General features: G+C 39.7%; 1 protein-coding gene across 3 annotated transcripts in view; it reads left to right on the top strand.

The window, feature by feature from the left end:
* PLD1 (phospholipase D1) overlaps positions 1 to 16,925 on the top strand; it is a 195,441-nt gene extending 178,516 nt beyond the window's left edge. For all 3 annotated transcript variants that reach the window (XM_070753638.1, XM_070753639.1, XM_070753637.1), the window contains 5 exons: positions 1,124 to 1,173; positions 3,358 to 3,492; positions 10,507 to 10,660; positions 14,826 to 14,940; positions 15,399 to 16,925. In XM_070753638.1, the coding sequence (XP_070609739.1) occupies positions 1,124 to 1,173; positions 3,358 to 3,492; positions 10,507 to 10,660; positions 14,826 to 14,940; positions 15,399 to 15,623 (679 nt within the window). In that variant the 3' untranslated portion in view covers positions 15,624 to 16,925. The remainder of the gene's footprint in view (positions 1 to 1,123; positions 1,174 to 3,357; positions 3,493 to 10,506; positions 10,661 to 14,825; positions 14,941 to 15,398) is intronic.
* The last annotated feature ends 588 nt before the right edge of the window (positions 16,926 to 17,513 follow it).

Here is a 17,513-nt window from a genome sequence, read left to right as displayed (position 1 = left end):
TACGTTTTATACTTAAGACCTTCCACCATTCTTGTAGCATTTTGTCAATATGTTTTTGTAGGTGAGGTCTCCAGAACTGAACACAATACTCCAAATGTGGTCTCACCAGCGCTCTATATAAGGGGATCACAATCTCCCTCTTCCTGCTTGTTCTACCTCTAGCTATGCAGCCAAGCATCCTACTTGCTTTTCCTACCGCCCGACCACACTGCTCACCCATTTTGAGACTGTCAGAAATCACTTCCCCTAAATCCTTCTCTTCTGAAGTTTTTGCTAACACAGCAATTTACAATTGTGTTCAAAGAGGGACTTTTGTGTCCACAATTTACAATTGTGTTCAAAGAGGGACTTTTGTGTCCACAATTTACAATTGTGTTCAAAGAGGGACTTTTGTGTCCAGTTTGTTGTCTTGAAGATCTTCAAGATGCCAGGCTTGCAACATCTGTACAGTGATTTATATTTAAATAAATATATTAAGTGATATTTATATTATATTATATTATATTATATTTATTATATAATAAATATATTAAGTAATATATTTATTTAGAACCATAAGAACAGGGATGAAATGATCCTGATTCGTTCATGCCTGTTGGTCGTCAAAGAGCTGGTCACGAAGGCAGTGTGAGGCTCCATCCACCCACCCGTACGCTGCCATTTGGGTTTTTTTACCCTCTCTACATGCACAGAATCCTTTTGCATGCACCTTAGATTGTCTACAGTTGACCCTCTCCCCGTTTCTAAGAGATCTGTAAGGGGCGTGCATAAGCGCACCATGGTGCCTACCATCCCTGTCCTATTGTCCTTCTTTTTATCATTACTTTTTACTTATGTTATGTTTATACAAACTACTATCCTATACATGTTTGACAAAGGAATGAATGAATGGATAAATGAACGGATGAATGAATAAATAAAATAAAATATAAATAAATAAAATAAAATATAAATCAATCAAAACAAAACAAAACAAATAGATCTATCTATCTATCTATCTATCTATCATCTATCTATCTATCGAAAGAGACATGTATTTGATGATTACAGCTAAACACATTCTTATAAACTCATTCACATAGTGCTTTTTTTATAAATGTAATGGTGGCTTTCATTTTTCCAGGACCATGTGCAGAGGAGAAAATTCAATCTTGGGACAGCTGAAAGCTGAAAGTAAGTCCTTTACTTGGGTCTCTGTAGGTGTCTTCACCATAGGGTTTTGAGGACACCAAACCTTGAAGAATCTGCCATCAAACACATAGCAGCTGAAATAATTGTAGGATTGTGTAATAGCTGAAGTAGGAGGCTTCAACTGTGTCAGGCAAATCTTCAGAAATAATGAAAACAAACTAGCAAAACAACATCTGGGTGTCTGGGAAGAAGAAAAAAAAAGCTGCTATCTTATGCATCCCTTTGGACGTGATTCTAAATGAGCTCCTTCTTCTGATTTTACTTGATGTCATTCCAGCAAGCCAACTCCCTCGGCTCAGCAACAAGGTTCTGGGGAGTTGAAATTTGGATTTATACCAAAACCGCTAGGTAGTCAGATTGAGAATGTTTAATGTTTCCTTCTCTCCCCCCCCCCTTTAGTAGACATTAGCTGAATGATAAAATAAAAATGCACATTTTGATGCATACATTTCAGATATTTGCACCCATGTTTTCTTTTTTTTTCAGATACAGTCAGTAATGGGCAGCCAAAATTTTTACTGTGGGTGTGGCTTATTTTGTGGGTGTGGCTTAATGGTCATGTGACTGGGTAGGAGTGACTTGCCGGCCATGTGACCAGGTGGGAGTGGCTTGAACAATCATCATCGTTCAAGTGAACTGTTAAGTCCTCGACTTACAACCGTACCAGTGTTGCTCGCTGGGGTGACAATTTGCTTCACGTTTCCTGTTCTCTGTTTCCTGGGTCGCCCCCCCACCTCAGGCTGGATAGGGAGGCAAATGGGTGCTGCCAGAAGCATAAATGCTGTCAGCGCTGCTTGAACCCACGCCTTCTGCTTGCACCTCAGGCGGAGGTGGTCGTGTGAGGCTGGAGGGGAGCAGGGCAGGAGAGAGGGAAGTTCATCCGAGCCCAGGGAGGAGGAAAGAGGAAAAAAGCAAGGAGCGCAGATGCAGCAGCAGCAGCAGGGGAAAAAAGGAGAGCTGAGCTGAGACCGGTAATCCAGGAAGTGACTGCTGCTGATCAGCTGGAGCTGCACATGCAGCTTCATTTCTGCCGGTGGAACTGCATTCCACCCCGTCCTGCCTGATGCCCACCCCTGGATACAGTGGTACCTCTACCTACAAATGCCTCTACTTACGAACTTTTCTAGATAAGAACTGGGTGTTCGCAGGTTTTTTTGCCTCTTCTCAAGAACCATTTTCCACTTATAACCCAAGCCTCCGAAACTGTAACCGGAAAAGGCAGGGAGAAGGCTGTGGGGCCTCTATGAATCTCCTGGGAGGAAACAGGGCCGGAAAAGGTGGGGAGAAGCCTCTGTGAGGCCTCTCTAGGACTCTCCTGGGAGGAAACAGGGCCGGAAAAGGTGGGGAGAAGCTGCCATGGGGCCTCTCTAGGAATCTCCTGGGAGGAAACAGGGCCAGAAAAGGTGGGGAGAAGCCTCTGTGGGGCCTCTCTAGGAATCTCCTGGGAGGAAACAGGGCCAGAAAAGGTGGGGAGAAGCCACCACAGGGCCTCTCTAGGAATCTCCTGGGAGGAAACAGGGCCTCCACCCTCCCTGTGGTTTCCCCAATCGCACACATTCTTTGCTTTCACATTGATTCCTATGGGAAAAATTGGTTCTTCTTACAAACTTTTCTACTTAAAAACCCGGTCACTGAACGAATTAAGTTCGTAAGTAGAGGTACCACTGTACATTTATGACATTTGTTTTTATTGGAACTGCAGGTGCACAATTATAATAATATAAGATTACTGTGGTTGAATGTTATCCAGTCTACCTCTATAGCCTCTGATACATCCAACTTGGCATTATTATGCTCAATGCAGAAAATCCAGAGTTGCTATCGCACATTAACTCCTCCAAGACTTCTTCCACCAATCTGATGCTATCTCCCATAATTCTAACCATCATTGCTAAACATCACGCTGTCTTGGAATTATAGTAATTAAGTACAACATATCTGAAAGGTTCTAAATAGTAGCAGGTCTCCCTAGGTAATTGGCTTAGCAGGCTATTACTGTCAAGAAATATATTCTAACAATTAGCCCACATGTACATTTCTGTAATTTAAAAACTCTAGGGGAAAAAACTTACATTTTCATTTCTTCTACTTTTTAAAGTCTTAAAGTTTTTCTGTTCTTTTTTTCCCCTTTTCTTTCATCCTCCATTTCTTAATGGGACCCTTCAGTTGGAGACCAATGGATTAATTACATTTCGTTCTGTGGACTTCGAAATTATGCTGAGCTGGAAGGAAAACTCATTACTGAACTGATCTATGTCCACAGCAAGCTGCTGATTGCTGATGACAACACGGTCATTATAGGTAAGAGAGAAATTTGCTAAGTGCCAGTGTTTGGGAGTTGACCATCCCTGCCATATATCTGCAGATTTCAAGAGGACCATGGGACCAATTTGGAGTTTCAATTAGAGAGCAGTTTGAATGACTCACTCCTTTGAATCAGTCATTGAAGTGGATGATTGATGTGTTTATTCAGTCTTTCTCCAGATTGAATAGGTCTGTGATGGCTAACCTTTTCGTCGCCGAATGCCGAAAGCATCGTCCCCTTCTCCTTTTTGCCTTCAATCTTTCCCAATCTTTCTCATTGGTTTTTTTCCAATGAGTCCTCTCTTCTCAGTAGATGGCCAAGGTATTTGAGCTTCAATAGTTAAGTTAAACTATTTAAATTATTGTTTTATTAGGATTTTTTAAATTGTAAACCAATCTTGGGCTCTTGTTTTTTTTACAAGTAACTGCTTGCGTAAGTAAATTTAGGAAGCAGCTAGAATAAGGTAGGTACATTAGAAGCACATTAGATCAGGAGAGGAACATGATTAGATTAGATTAGATTAGATTAGATTAGATTAGATTAGATTAGATTTATTGGATTTATATGCCGCCCCTCTCCGCAGACTCGGGGTGGCTCACAACAATGGCAAAACAGTACATAGTGACAAATCTAATATTTACCAATATAATTACAGTTTTAGGTGAAAAAATTTATAAAAGCAACCCCAATATATATAAAAAACAAGCACACAATCAATCATACACCAAAACAACATGGGCAAAGGGGAGATGTTTCAATTCCCCCATGCCTGATGTGAAGTAACAACAAAATTAATAGCAAGAAACAATGGTCATATTTTTAAATTTTATTTATTGAATTTATAGTCTGCCCTTCTAGCGGACTCAGGGCGACTTATAATGGATATTGCTCTACAAAGAGAAAAATCCAGTAGCCGTAATTATATGATACATTAATTCAGAACAAACAGTATCCCCCGAAGATTATTCTTTTGGATTAAAGGCAAAGGATGGCATATGTATGTATGCATGTAATGGTAAAGGTTCCCTTCACACATATTGTATGTGCTAGTCCTTCCTGACTCTAGGGGGCAGTGCTGGTCTCTGTTTCTAAGCTGAAGAGCCAAAGCTGTCCGAAGATATCTCGGTGGTCATGTGGCCAGCATGACTAAACAGCAAAGGTGGACAGGATGCTGTTACTTCCCACCAAAGGTGGTCTCTATTTTTATATTTGCATTTTTACATGCTTTTGAACTGCTAGGTTGGCAGAAGCTGGGGCAAGTAACGAGAGCTCACCCCATTATGCGGCACTAGGGACTTGAACCGCTAAACTGCCAACCTTTCCATCAACAAGCGCAGAGTCTTAGCCACTGAGCTACCATGTCCCTATATATAAAAAGAAAACTGACAGTTTAAAACAAAATGCCCAGTAGGTGAAATATCTTTTTATTTTACTGTATCTCTGGAGAAGAATAAATGCCTCCAACATTGAGCCAACCCTTACTTACTTAAAACTGGCCCTGCATTTCATGTGTTTCAACAGTTTTCAACTAAAATAGCTTCCTGGCAAAGTTGTGGATACTGTAATGTATGGGTGCTGCTACGCAGAAAACCTGTGGAATTATGGAAGAAATAAATCGTATTTTTACCTGATCTGAACTGAGAATTATTTAGCCTTCTTTTGTAGGCTGAGATTTATAAAGCTGTTGGTACACAAACACAGACACAGAGAGAGAGACAGATCTTTGTGACATTGCTGTTTTAATTCAGTTCAATTTGTTTATTGATTAGTCCATTTCAAGTAATTGTAAAAACAATAATGACAGTATATTATGGCCCGGCAGTTAACCCCAATCTGTTCTACGTGGTCTACCCTCTTAATCTTTTGATATAAAAACAGAACCCTAACCTTACACACACACTCACTCCAGTTATGTGTTAGTGCATTCCCTGCAAAATATCTAATACAGTGTTCCCTCGACTTTCGATGTATAACAAGCAGGAAGAGGGAGATTATGATCCCCTTATATAGAGCGCTGGTGAGACCACATTTGGAGTACTGTGTTCAGTTCTGGAGACCTCACCTACAAAAAGATATTGACAAAATTGAACGGGTCCAAAGACGGGCTACAAGAATGGTGGAAGGTCTTAAGTATAAAACGTATCAGGAAAGACTTAATGAACTCAATCTGTATAGTCTGGAAGGCAGAAGGCAGAAGGAAAAGGGGGGACATGATCGAAACATTTAAATATGTTAAAGGGTTAAATAGGGTTCAGGAGGGAAGTGTTTTTAATAGGAAAGTGAATACAAGAACAAGGGGACACAATCTGAAGTTAGTTGGGGGAAAGATCAAAGGCAACATGAGAAAATATTATTTTACTGAAAGAGTAGTAGATCCTTGGAACAAACTTCCAGCAGACGTGGTTGGTAAATCCACAGTAACCGAATTTAAACATGCCTGGGATAAACATATATCCATTGTAAGATAAAATACAGGAAATAGTATAAGGGCAGACTAGATGGACCATGAGGTCTTTTTCTGCCGTCAGTCTTCTATGTTTCTATGCGTTCCGAGGCCATCCCCGAAAGTTGAATTTCCGTGAAGTAGAGATGCGGAAGTAAATACACTATTTTTGGCTATGGACAGTATCACAAGCCTTCCCTTAACACTTTAAACCCCTAAATTACAATTTCCCATTCCCTTAGCAACCCTTTAGATTATTACTCACCATGTTTATTTATTAAAGTTTATTAAAAAAATATTTATTAAAGGCAGACGAAAGTTTAGCGATGATATATGATGTCATCGGGCGGGGAAAACTATGGTATAGGGGAAAAAACAGCAAAGTATTTTTTTAATTAATATTTTTGAAAAACCGTGGTATAGACTTTTCACGAAGGTTGAACCCGCGAAAATCGAGGAAACACTGTAATCTATTCTTGGTGTCCAAGTATTTCTTGGGTTTTAATGACCTAAGCAGGGGAAACAATATGTTATAAACCTGTCCTACTTTTCTTTGTATTGTTTTTATAGTTTTTCAGAATGGTCAAATGATTAATCAATAAACAAATTGTCTTGGGTATTACTTTATGTGGCTATGACTCTTTATAATAAGCAGGACCTTTGATTGCCTCTCTTCAGCAATCTTCATCTTCGGACTGCTATCTACTGTCACACCATTTTCTTTGTGTGTGTTTTTTTTTAACGACAGAGCAGTGGATAATGTACACAAGACATTTCTATTGATTGATATGCACAAATTAGCAAGATGATTCAGCTTTCTCTTTCCCATCTGCCAGTAAAGGAAGGTTTTAAACAGGCCCTAATGGGTAGCTTAGATCTATAGCTGAGATAAAAGCCAACTAAGCAAAAAAAGATGTAAAATATTGCCAGTACAGTCTACTCCTCTGAATTAACAAAATGTGGCCCACAAGCAGAGATGAAATACTACCGGATTGGATCAGCTCACCCAAACTAGTAGTAAAAAATGCTAGAGGTTCGGACGAACCAGTACATCGACGATCAGCTGTTCAACAATCAGCTGTGCCGCATGATCTAGATTAGCTAAAATCAGGATAACCTGCTTTCTAGCTAATCTAAATCACGCAGCACAGCTGATAATAATAATAATAAATTTATTATCATTGTCAAAACAACAAATTGTCATTGGCAACAAAAGTCGTGTGACACCCAAAGACCAGTCCCACCATACATAAAATCAGAATAGGTAAATTTAAAAATAGAATAAAAATAGAATAAAAAATTGAATAAAATGTCCCACCACTACAAATTCCCCATCCTGAACCACTCAACCATCTAGAATAGAATAGAATAGAATTTTTATTGGCCAATTGTGATTGGACACACAAGGAATTTGTCTTGGTGCATATGCTCTCAGCGTACATAAAATAAAATATACATTTGTCAAGAATCATGTGGTACAACACTTAATGATTGTCATAGGGGTCAAATAAGCAATGAAGAAGCAATATTAATAAAAATCTTAGGATATAAGCAACAAGTTACAGTCATATAGTCAACATGGGATGAAATGGGTGAAAGGAATGATGAGAAAAACTAGTAGAATAGAAGTGCAGATTTAGTAGAAAGTCTGACAGTATTGAGGGAATTATTTGTTTAGTAGAGTGATGGTGTTCGGAAAAAAACTGTTCTTGTGTCTAGTTGTCTTGGTGTGCAGTGCTCTGTAGCGGCGTTTTGAGGGTAGGAGTTGAAACAATTTGTGTCCAGGATGTGAGGGGTCAGTAAATATTTTCCCCGCCCTCTTTTTGACTCGTGCAGTATACAGGTCCTCAATGGAAGGCAGGTTGGCAGCAATTGTTTTTTCTGCAGTTCTGATTGTCCTCTACATGACAAACCGAGTAATATTGTCCAACAGTTCACTGATGGTGACCCTTTAGTTCGTTGTTAAGTGCGAGTATAGCTCTGGGATAAAAACTATTCAGGAAACCCCCCTCGCTGTTCTACTTACCTTTGCAGATTCTGATGGCTTCAAAATGCTCCTTTTTCAATGTTGCCTAGAAGTGCTTGCAGCACGCAAATGTGGGGTGAAGCAAACTGGTAGCAGACTTCAGAGGATTTCAACCTTGCCCACAAGACATAAGTGATGCATCTGAGGCTGGCAAAAGACAGACTAGCATAGAGCAGTTCCTCCCCAACTCATTATAAGCAAACCCAGTCAGATTATATTGACATTTGAAGCAGAAAATGCCAGAAGAGGTTCACCTTTCCTGCCTTGATTCATTGCTGTTAATTTGCTGCCTTTACATGATCCCTACACTCCCCCCACCCCCCAGTATGCAAAGATTAGAAAATTCCTATAAAGGAAAGAAAATTGTTATCAATACTAATACCGTCGACTAAGCAATGTCGTTTGGCGGGACCCAGGAGAAGAGCCTTCTCTGTGGCGGCCCCGACCCTCTGGAACCAGCTCCCCCCAGATATCAGAGTTGCCCCCACTCTCCTTGCCTTTTGCAAGCTCCTTAAAACCCACCTCTGTCATCAGGCATGGGGCAATTGAAATTTCCCTTCCCCCTAGGATTATAAAATTTATACATGGTATGCTTGTATGTATGAGTGGTTATTTAAATTGGGGTTTTTTAGATTATTTTTAATATTAGATTTGTTTACATTGTCTTTTTATATTGTTGTTAGCCGCCCCGAGTCTTCGGAGAGGGGCGGCATACAAATCTAATAAATACAAATGCAATAGGATTTGCATACATTTTGCACTGCAAAAAATTCCAATAAACTACTTTTTGTCAACAAAGAAAGAAACAATAATTTGGTTTTGGGCTCCCAGTTTGGATCCAGTTGAGCAACAAAGCAGTAGATTTTCTTGCAGTCTTAATATGGTTGTTTACTCAAAGTTTACTTATCTGATTATAGTGCAGCTTTAGGTCTAACCTTTCACATTCCAAGGTATGCAACTCCCATTAACCAGAAATGTTGGTTAGAACCAGCCAAAGTTCAGGAACAATTGAAGGCCAGAAAATTTTAATCCTTGCCCTATGGCAGTGATGGCGAACCTATAGCACGGGTGCCACAGGCGGCACGCGGAGCCATATCTGCCGGCACGTGAGCCGTTGCCCTAGCTTAGATCCAGCACATATGTGCACACCGGCCAGCTTTTTTGGCTCCCATGGGAGGGCATTTTCTCTGGGAGGGCATTTTCGGCTTCCAGAAGGCCTCTGGAGGGATGTGGGAGGGAGTTTTAGCCCTTCTCAGGCTCTAGCAAAGCCTCTGCAGCCTGGGAAGGATGAAAAACAGGCCTACTGGGCCCACAAGAAGTTTCTGGCCTCTAGAGGGCCTCCGGAGGAGCAGGGGAGGCAATTTTTGCCCTCCCCAGGCATTGAATTATGGGTGTGGGCACTCGTGCAGGTGCAATAGTGTAAGCACACACACTTTCAGCACCCAAGGGAAAAAAAGGTTCGCGGAAATAGGGGTTTTTTTTTCCTATTTAGTTTACCTCTTCAAAATCTTGGTGCCTCCTACACTACGGTGCCCCTTATAATCCAAAAAATATGGTAAGTGGTTTCATCAAATCCTGAATTTGAAAGTAAACACTTGTTCTAGAAAACTGCTCATAAAAACAGTACTGTATTTTTGTTAATTTTTGTATAAAGCCTAAATAGCCTTCCATCTCACCAGATCAACTATTAGTTATCAAATGAATTAAGATCTAACATTTTCTTACATTAATTGTATTTCAGAGGTAGGTTTTTTTATTACCCTGGATCATAATTGATGATTGAGTAGACTATGGTACCCAATCATCAATTATGATCCACGGTAATAAAAATGATAATTGGGTGGACTATGGTAGTATGATTGATTGTCTGATGGTGGGATCACTGAGTACATGTTTGTTTGTTTATTTATTTATTTATTTATTTATGATTTGATTTGATTTGATTTGATTTGATTTGTATGCTGCCCCTCTCCGTAGACTCGGGGCGGCTCACAATAAAATAAAACAGTTCATGACAAATCTAATAATTTACAATTTAAAATATTTAAAAACCACATTATTAAAAAGACATACATACAAACATACCTAACATAAATTATATAGGCCCAGGGGAAATATCTCAGTTCCCGCATGCCTGACGACAAAGGTGGGTTTTGAGAAGTTTACGAAAGGCAAGGAGGGTAGGGGCAGTTCTAATCTCTGGGGGGAGCTGGTTCCAGAGCGTCGGGGCCGCCACAGAGAAGGCTCTTCCCCTGGGGCCCGCCAACCGACATTGTTTAGTTGACGGGACCCAGAGAAGGCCCACTCTGTGGGACCTGTTATATGTAATATGTTGTGTGTGTGTTTTATATTATAAAAATCAATAATAATAATAATAATAATAATAATAATAATAATAATGACTATGGTAGAGTTTGAAACATAGGATTGTTTGCATCAAGTTATGGTACAAACTTGGGTGTCATGTGCTATTTTTTTTAAAAAAATACATATTTCTCTATCCCTTGAATTTGCAACTCTGCCAATGCTTTGTCTTTACAGGCTCTGCAAACATCAATGACAGAAGCATGTTGGGGAAAAGAGACAGTGAAATGGCTGTCATTGTGGAGGATACCGACATGGTTGCTTCAGTGATGGATGGGGAAGACTACAAAGCAGGAAGATTTGCCCAGTCTCTTCGCCTTCAGTGCTTTAGGTACCACAGCTGACAAAACGGCTTCGAGAAAAGTCGGAGTAAAACTGATCTACCAAGGATTTACAGTCATTTGATTGCCTTAGCATCCACAGAATAGACAATCCTGTCTTTGTCTATTTGGCCAGGACTTCTATTTAGTTCAATGGGGTCTATTCTCATTTGTAGGTATATGTATTAAGGTAGTCCCAAAAGTGCTTTTCCAAAAGCAACTGGATTCTCTTGTTTATTTTTTTCTGTGAAAACATTTCATTTCTTCTCCAAGTTCAGTGGTACCTCTACCTATGAACGCCTCTACTTACCAACTTTTCTAGATAAGAAACGGGTGTTCAAGATTTTTTTGCCTCTTCTCAATTTTCTACTTACAAACCCGAGCCTCCGAAACTATAACTGGAAAAGGCAGGGAGAAGCCTCCGTGGGCCTCTCTAGGAATCTCCTGGGAAGAAACAGGGCTGGAAAAGGCAGGGAGAAGCCTCTCTGGGGCCTCTCTAGGAATCTCCTGGGAAGAAACAGAGCCTCCATCCTCTCTGTGGTTTCCCCAACCGCACACATTCTTTGCTTTTACATTGATTCCTATGGGAAAAATTGCTTCTTCTTACGAACTTTTCTACTTAAGAACCTGGTCACAGAATGAATTAAGTTTGTAAATAGAGGTACCATTTTAAATTGGTAGCGTCAGTGGTGGGCAGCCCCTCAATGCCCTCAATGAAATCAAGTTTGCCACCTGCTTTGGAAGAATCATGACCTGAATCATTGAGAATCTCTGTAGTTTGTTTGTTTGTTTGTTTGTTTGTTTGTTTGTTTGTTTAATTTATTTACTTACTTACTTACTTACTTACTTACTTACTTACTTACTTACTTACTTACTTACTTACTTACTTATTTATGTGCCACTCATTCCAAAATGGACTCAGAGCGACATAATAATGTATCAAGATGGTCCTCAACTTACAACCATTTGAGGTTTCAACTGGGCTGAACAAAATGAGTTACAACTAGTTCTTTCACTGATAACCATTGCAGCATCCCATCGATCGCTTGATCGAAATTTGAGGTTTGGAACTCAACATGTGTTTCCAATGGCTGGACAAGTTAGAATCTGACACCTGTCCAGAGACAGGGAGCTTTCTACCCATTAAACCATAACCTGGATGAATGTTTTCACCTTTCATCTTTTCATTTTATACCATCTCATCATTTATTCAGCTTCAGAGTCACTTTGCAGTAAATATAGCCTGGCGTCTCCCTATTTTGAAGGGGGGAGGTTTAATTGTCTTTATAATAATTGCCTGCTTGTCCAAAGTTCTTCCTTTGAGAAATTGTTCAGAATTAAAGCTGCCACCCTCAGAGTGGGAAAGATAATTAGCAGGCCTTCTTTTTTTTGGGGGGGGGGGGGGTATAAATGTTTTATTATTTTTCCACACCTTACAGAGATTTAAATTCACATACCTTCAAATTAAAATACAATAGAATATAATATCAATAGCCAAATTCTTAATCAAAGTTTCCTAATTATTTATCTACTTTATTCTGGTACGCATCATTCATCTTGTGCTACCTCCTTTTCAAATTTTATCATCCAGATTTCAAAAATTATTTTCCGCTTTCATTCGAATTCAAAATGCTATTAGCTATCCAAATTTCTCTTGGTTATTTGCTTTTTTTATACTAAAACCATGCCATCGTGCTTCAATCCATTTCTTATATTCTTACTCATTCCTGCTTTTTAAACCCTCATTTTATCTGTAGCTGCCCTTAACAAAGAAAGTTCCAAATTTACTTCTCTTTTATTTATTTTTTATTTATTCATTTGTCCAATACACAAATACATAGGAAGAAAAATAGACATGTAGTAATATATATAAGGGTAAAGTGAACGTAGAGGAGAGGATATATGAAAGAAAGAAAATATATATGATAAGTGAGGGAAGGAAAGACAATTGGACAGGGGACGAAAGGCAAACCAGTGCACTTATGTACGCCCCTTACTGGCCTCTTAGGAACCTGGAGAGGTCAATCGTGGAGAGTCTAAGGGAGAAATGTTGAGTCCAGCAATGAGTTCCACGCTTCGATAACTCGATTGTTGAAATCATATTTTTTACAGTCAAGTTTGGAGCGGTTTGTATTAAGTTTGAATCTGTTGCGTGCTCTTGTGTTGTTGCGGTTGAAGCTGAAGTAGTCATTGTCCGGTAGGACGGTGCAGCATATGATCTTGTGGGCAATACTCAAATTGTGTTTTAGGCGCCGTAGTTCTAGGCTTTCTAGGCCCAGGATTGTTAGTCTATTTTCGTAGGATATTCTGTTTCGAGTGGAGGAGTGAAGGGCTCTTCTGGTGAAATATCTTTGGACATTTTCAAGGGTGTTGATGTCCGCGATGTGGTATGGGTTCCAGACAGATGAGCAGTAGTCTAGGATGGGTCTGGCAAAAGTTTGGTAGGCTCTTGTGAGTAGTGTGAGATTGCCTGAGCAGAAGCTGCATAGGATCCGGTTAACAACTCTAGAAGCTTTTTTGGGGATATTGTTGCAGTGGGCTTTAGCACTTAGGTCATTCGATACTAGTATTCCAAGGTCTTTTACTTAGTGTGGGTTGGCACACGCTTAATACAATAGGAAGGAAAGAAAAAAACCCATTCACATCATTCTCCCTATTTTGAAAGGGGGAGGTTTGTCTTTATAATAATTGCCTGCTTGTTCTCAAAGTTCTTCCTTTGAGAAATTGTTCAGAATTAAAGCTGCCACCGTCAGAGTGGGAAAGATAATTAGCAGACCTCCTTAATTTGCCCCTGCTATCTGACTGGACAGATAAGCAGCAAGAGCAGCTGCCACAAAAATCCGGGCCTTTTCTACCTCCTACGGTGATATGTCAAGTCAAGAAAGCCACAGGCCTTTGCAGAAAGCAGGTTGAGAAAGAAAGAAAGCAGGAAGAGGGAGATTATGATCCCGCTATATAGAGTGCTGGTGAGACCACATTTGGAATACTGTGTTCAGTTCTGGAGACCTCACCTACAAAAAGATATTGACAAAATTGAACGGGTCCAAAGACGGGCTACAAGAATGGTGGAAGGTCTTAAGCATAAAATGTATCAGGAAAGACTTAATGAACTCAATCTGTATAGTCTGGAGGAGAGAAGGAAAAGGGGGGACATGATGGAAACATTTAAATATGTTAAAGGGTTAAATAAGGTCCAGGAGGGAAGTGTTTTTAATAGGAAAGTGAACACAAGAACAAGGGGACACAATCTGAAGTTAGTTGGGGGAAAGATCAAAAGCAACGTGAGGAAATATTATTTTACTGAAAGAGTAGTAGATCCTTGGAACAAACTTCCAGCAGACGTGGTTGGTAAATCCACAGTAACTGAATTTAAACATGCCTGGGATAAACATATATCCATCCTAAGATAAAATACAGAAAATAGTATAAGGGCAGACTAGATGGACCATGAGGTCTTTTTCTGCTGTCAGACTTCTATGTTTCTATGTTTCTAAAACACCACCTCATTTGTATTGTATGAGCTACGACGGAAGCCAGTTTCAAGTAGTGCAGGGGTGGACATTTAATTTTCCATGGGGCCACATGAGAAATTGGGATGGTTTTAGAGCAGTGATTTTCAACCTTTTTTGAGCCACGGCACATTTTTTACATTTACAATATCCTGGGGGACACCACCAACCAAAATCACACAAAATGACACTCTAACACAGTACATATTATACATATAGTTAATAATATAGTATATCACTCTCTGCGGGGGCCTCTTATAAAAAGAAAAAGGTCAAATATCCATATACACCATTCAGGATAGACATAACCAGCTGAGGCTGAGGCTTCATCTAGTGGTGGCAACATTTACCTCCAGTCCTGACCAGGATTAGAAATCAAGACCATGGGGAGGAGTAGCAGCTTCAACTACTTGCCGCAGTCACACAATGACAAGTGCACGGCAGCCCGAGCGGGGACCTTCCTGGGTGTGGATGAGAGGCAGCCTGCTATTGGTTCATCGGTCTTTGTTTGGCTTCTGTTGGAGCAGTGTTGTTATATTTTATTAGTACCCTGTGGGGTTGTATTTCATCTTCCTGATTTCAAAGTGGTTAACCTTGTTGACCTCATCTACGAGTTTAATTGTGTGTACTTTCTTTTCTTTTTCTTTGATCTTCTCCCATTCTTCAGGGTTGTTCTTGGCAGCACAATAGATCCGAATGATATCCAGGATCCCATAAGTGACAAATTCTTTAAAGAAGTGTGGGTTTCAACAGCAGCCCGTAATGCTACTATTTTTGAGAAGGTGAAGTATAGGTTTCTGTTTCACATATGTTGTTACTGAAAGCCATGAATATTGTACAGAGTTCAGAGAGAGACAACAGTACAGAATGAGCTGAGCCATGCCCAGCCTTCTAGTTTCAGTTTCGATTCTCTGCACAGACTGAAATGTGTTTGGCTCTGATTGGCTGACTTAGTTGCTATGCCTATTTATTGGCTGACCTTGTTACCATTGGCTCTGCCAGTTCATGAATAATCTTACAAACCAGAATGTAAATGTAAACATACTTACTTGACTTGAGTCCAAAAGCTCTTGACAAAAATCAGTGTCTTGGAGATTCTAAAAATCCTATGTTAATGTTCTAAAATTGGATGACTAGAGGTAACATGACTCAACAGTTGGATAAGTTTCTAGTATAGATATGTTCTTGGAGATAGATCTGTTCACACACCTTTTTCTTCACTCTTCCTCTTTTCAATTAGGTTTTCCGATGTCTTCCTAGCGATGAAGTCAATAACTTAACACACCTGCGGGATTTCATCCATAAACCAAGACTTGCATGTGAGAATCCCACTAAAGCAGCTGAAGAACTGAAGAAAATCCGTGGATTTTTGGTCCAGTTCCCCTTTCGCTTTCTGGATGAAGAGAATTTGCTTCCCTCCGTTGGAACAAAAGAATCCATAGTGCCCATGGAGACGTGGACTTAAAGAGAAGTCAGGTTGGATTTTTGTTTCTGAGCCAACAAGACTAGTTTGGCTTCCGTTTTCACAAGAACCTGTTGTCATAAGAAGGAAAAGTTGCACCAGTCCAAAAGTGCCTTTTGGTGGTAGAGTTTTAGAGAAAATAACAACCGACTAGAAGCAGGATTGGAAATAGCAGATCATTGATAAGTTATGTTGTCAATGATAGCCAGACCATCCAAGCAACCTGGGAAGAGGGAAGACGGTAAAGGAAGATACTTTCTCTAAAAAACTATGGTCCTACTTCAAGACACTTTCAATATTCCATGCATGCTTGGATATCTCAAACAAAATCTACAAAGTCTTTGTTATAAGTAACTCAGATGAGATATTTCCTTATACTGACCAACCTTTATTCTGGACAAAAATTGTAATCACTTTTCCAGAAGGAAAACCTTGTAATTAAGGTTACTCCTTGTAGAAATTATCTTTCCAGGCAAAGGGACTACTTACATCTACATTTCTACTTTAGAAGAAATCCATATGTAACAGTGAAAATGCCTTCACTCTTCACTAAGGCTCTTAAGTGTTGTTTATGTCTTTGGAACTACAGAATCTGCTATGATAATTCCTTTTTCAATTATGTCAACTGTATAGCAACTACTGAAGAAACACTGCACAGCGCCCCACTGGGCTTAACTGTGATCTTTCTGGAGTAAGTTATAGAGGTTTTGCATAGATTTTTTTTTTTAGTGCTGCATTTAGCAGGAGAAATAATGTGTTCTGTGTGTGTCATGTTGGAACAGTATGTGTTGAAGATTTCTGAAGCAGTACTGGTAAGCCGACAGATTTGTTTTGTGTTCTTAATGGCCGAAAAAAGTGTATTTATGTAACTATTTAGCAAAAATTTCTTTATTCCCTTCAAGAGGGACCAATTAGCTCAGAGACACATGGCCAAAAAATTCCTTCGCGTATGCCTACGGTTCAGTGTTCCAATATTTGAAGGGATGCTACCAAGACAAGAGGGGTCAACTTATTTTCCAAAACGCCAGAAGGCAAGACAAGAAAATATGGAGAGAAACTAATCAAGGAGAGGAGCAACCTAAGGAGAAATGTTCTAACAATGTGAACAATTAACCAGTGGAATGGTTTGCCTTCAGAGGTTGTGAGTGTTCCACCACTGGAGGTTTTTAAAAAGAGACAGCTTCTGTCTCCTGCTTGGGCTGCGGATTGGACTAGAAGACCTCCAATGTCCCTTTCAACTCTGTCATTTTACTTCCAAACAATCTATGAAATCCTATGGTAGAGGCAACTCAAACTTTTTCAAGCGTTGCAAAGTTTATGATTTTTTTCACAGATGCAAGAGTCTAACATTACAATGTAGGTGTGTTTCCTGTCCATACACACCAGGTATCTATGCCACTAATTTGGCAGTTGCGATTGGAAGGACCTGCAAAAAAAAAAGAAGGGTAGGAATCTCATATGTTGCTTCCTGATAGATTGTTCAGCCCTGTGCTTGTGAGATTCCTCCCATCATCACCCCACAATAGATTGACGTAGAGAAAAGAAACATGCTACTGGACTCTAGATTCTAGTCTTTGTGCTATTCAATCCCTAGCATTTCAAGGTCAAAGGAATTAAGATCTTTGCCATGAATCCCAATGCAGTTTTCTCAAATCCAGCCTCCTTCTGTGTTATGCTCTAATTCCCTTCATTCCAAACCAGCACGGCCAATCACAATAAACAAAACCGAGCTAAATGAGATATACTGTAAATGATTGTTCTGTTTCCAAGTCCCTGTTTCTTAGGACGTACATGAGAACATATCTTGATTTGAATTGATTTGATTACATTTATATGCCGCCCATGTTCTCGCAGACTCAGGGCGGTTAACAACAATAATATGCAATACAAAAA

The sequence above is a fragment of the Erythrolamprus reginae genome, chromosome 5 (assembly GCF_031021105.1).
Source record: "Erythrolamprus reginae isolate rEryReg1 chromosome 5, rEryReg1.hap1, whole genome shotgun sequence".
NCBI lineage: Eukaryota > Metazoa > Chordata > Lepidosauria > Squamata > Dipsadidae > Erythrolamprus > Erythrolamprus reginae.
The sequence above is the reverse complement of the archived record's forward strand: the minus strand, read 5'-3'. Positions and strand labels throughout refer to the sequence as shown.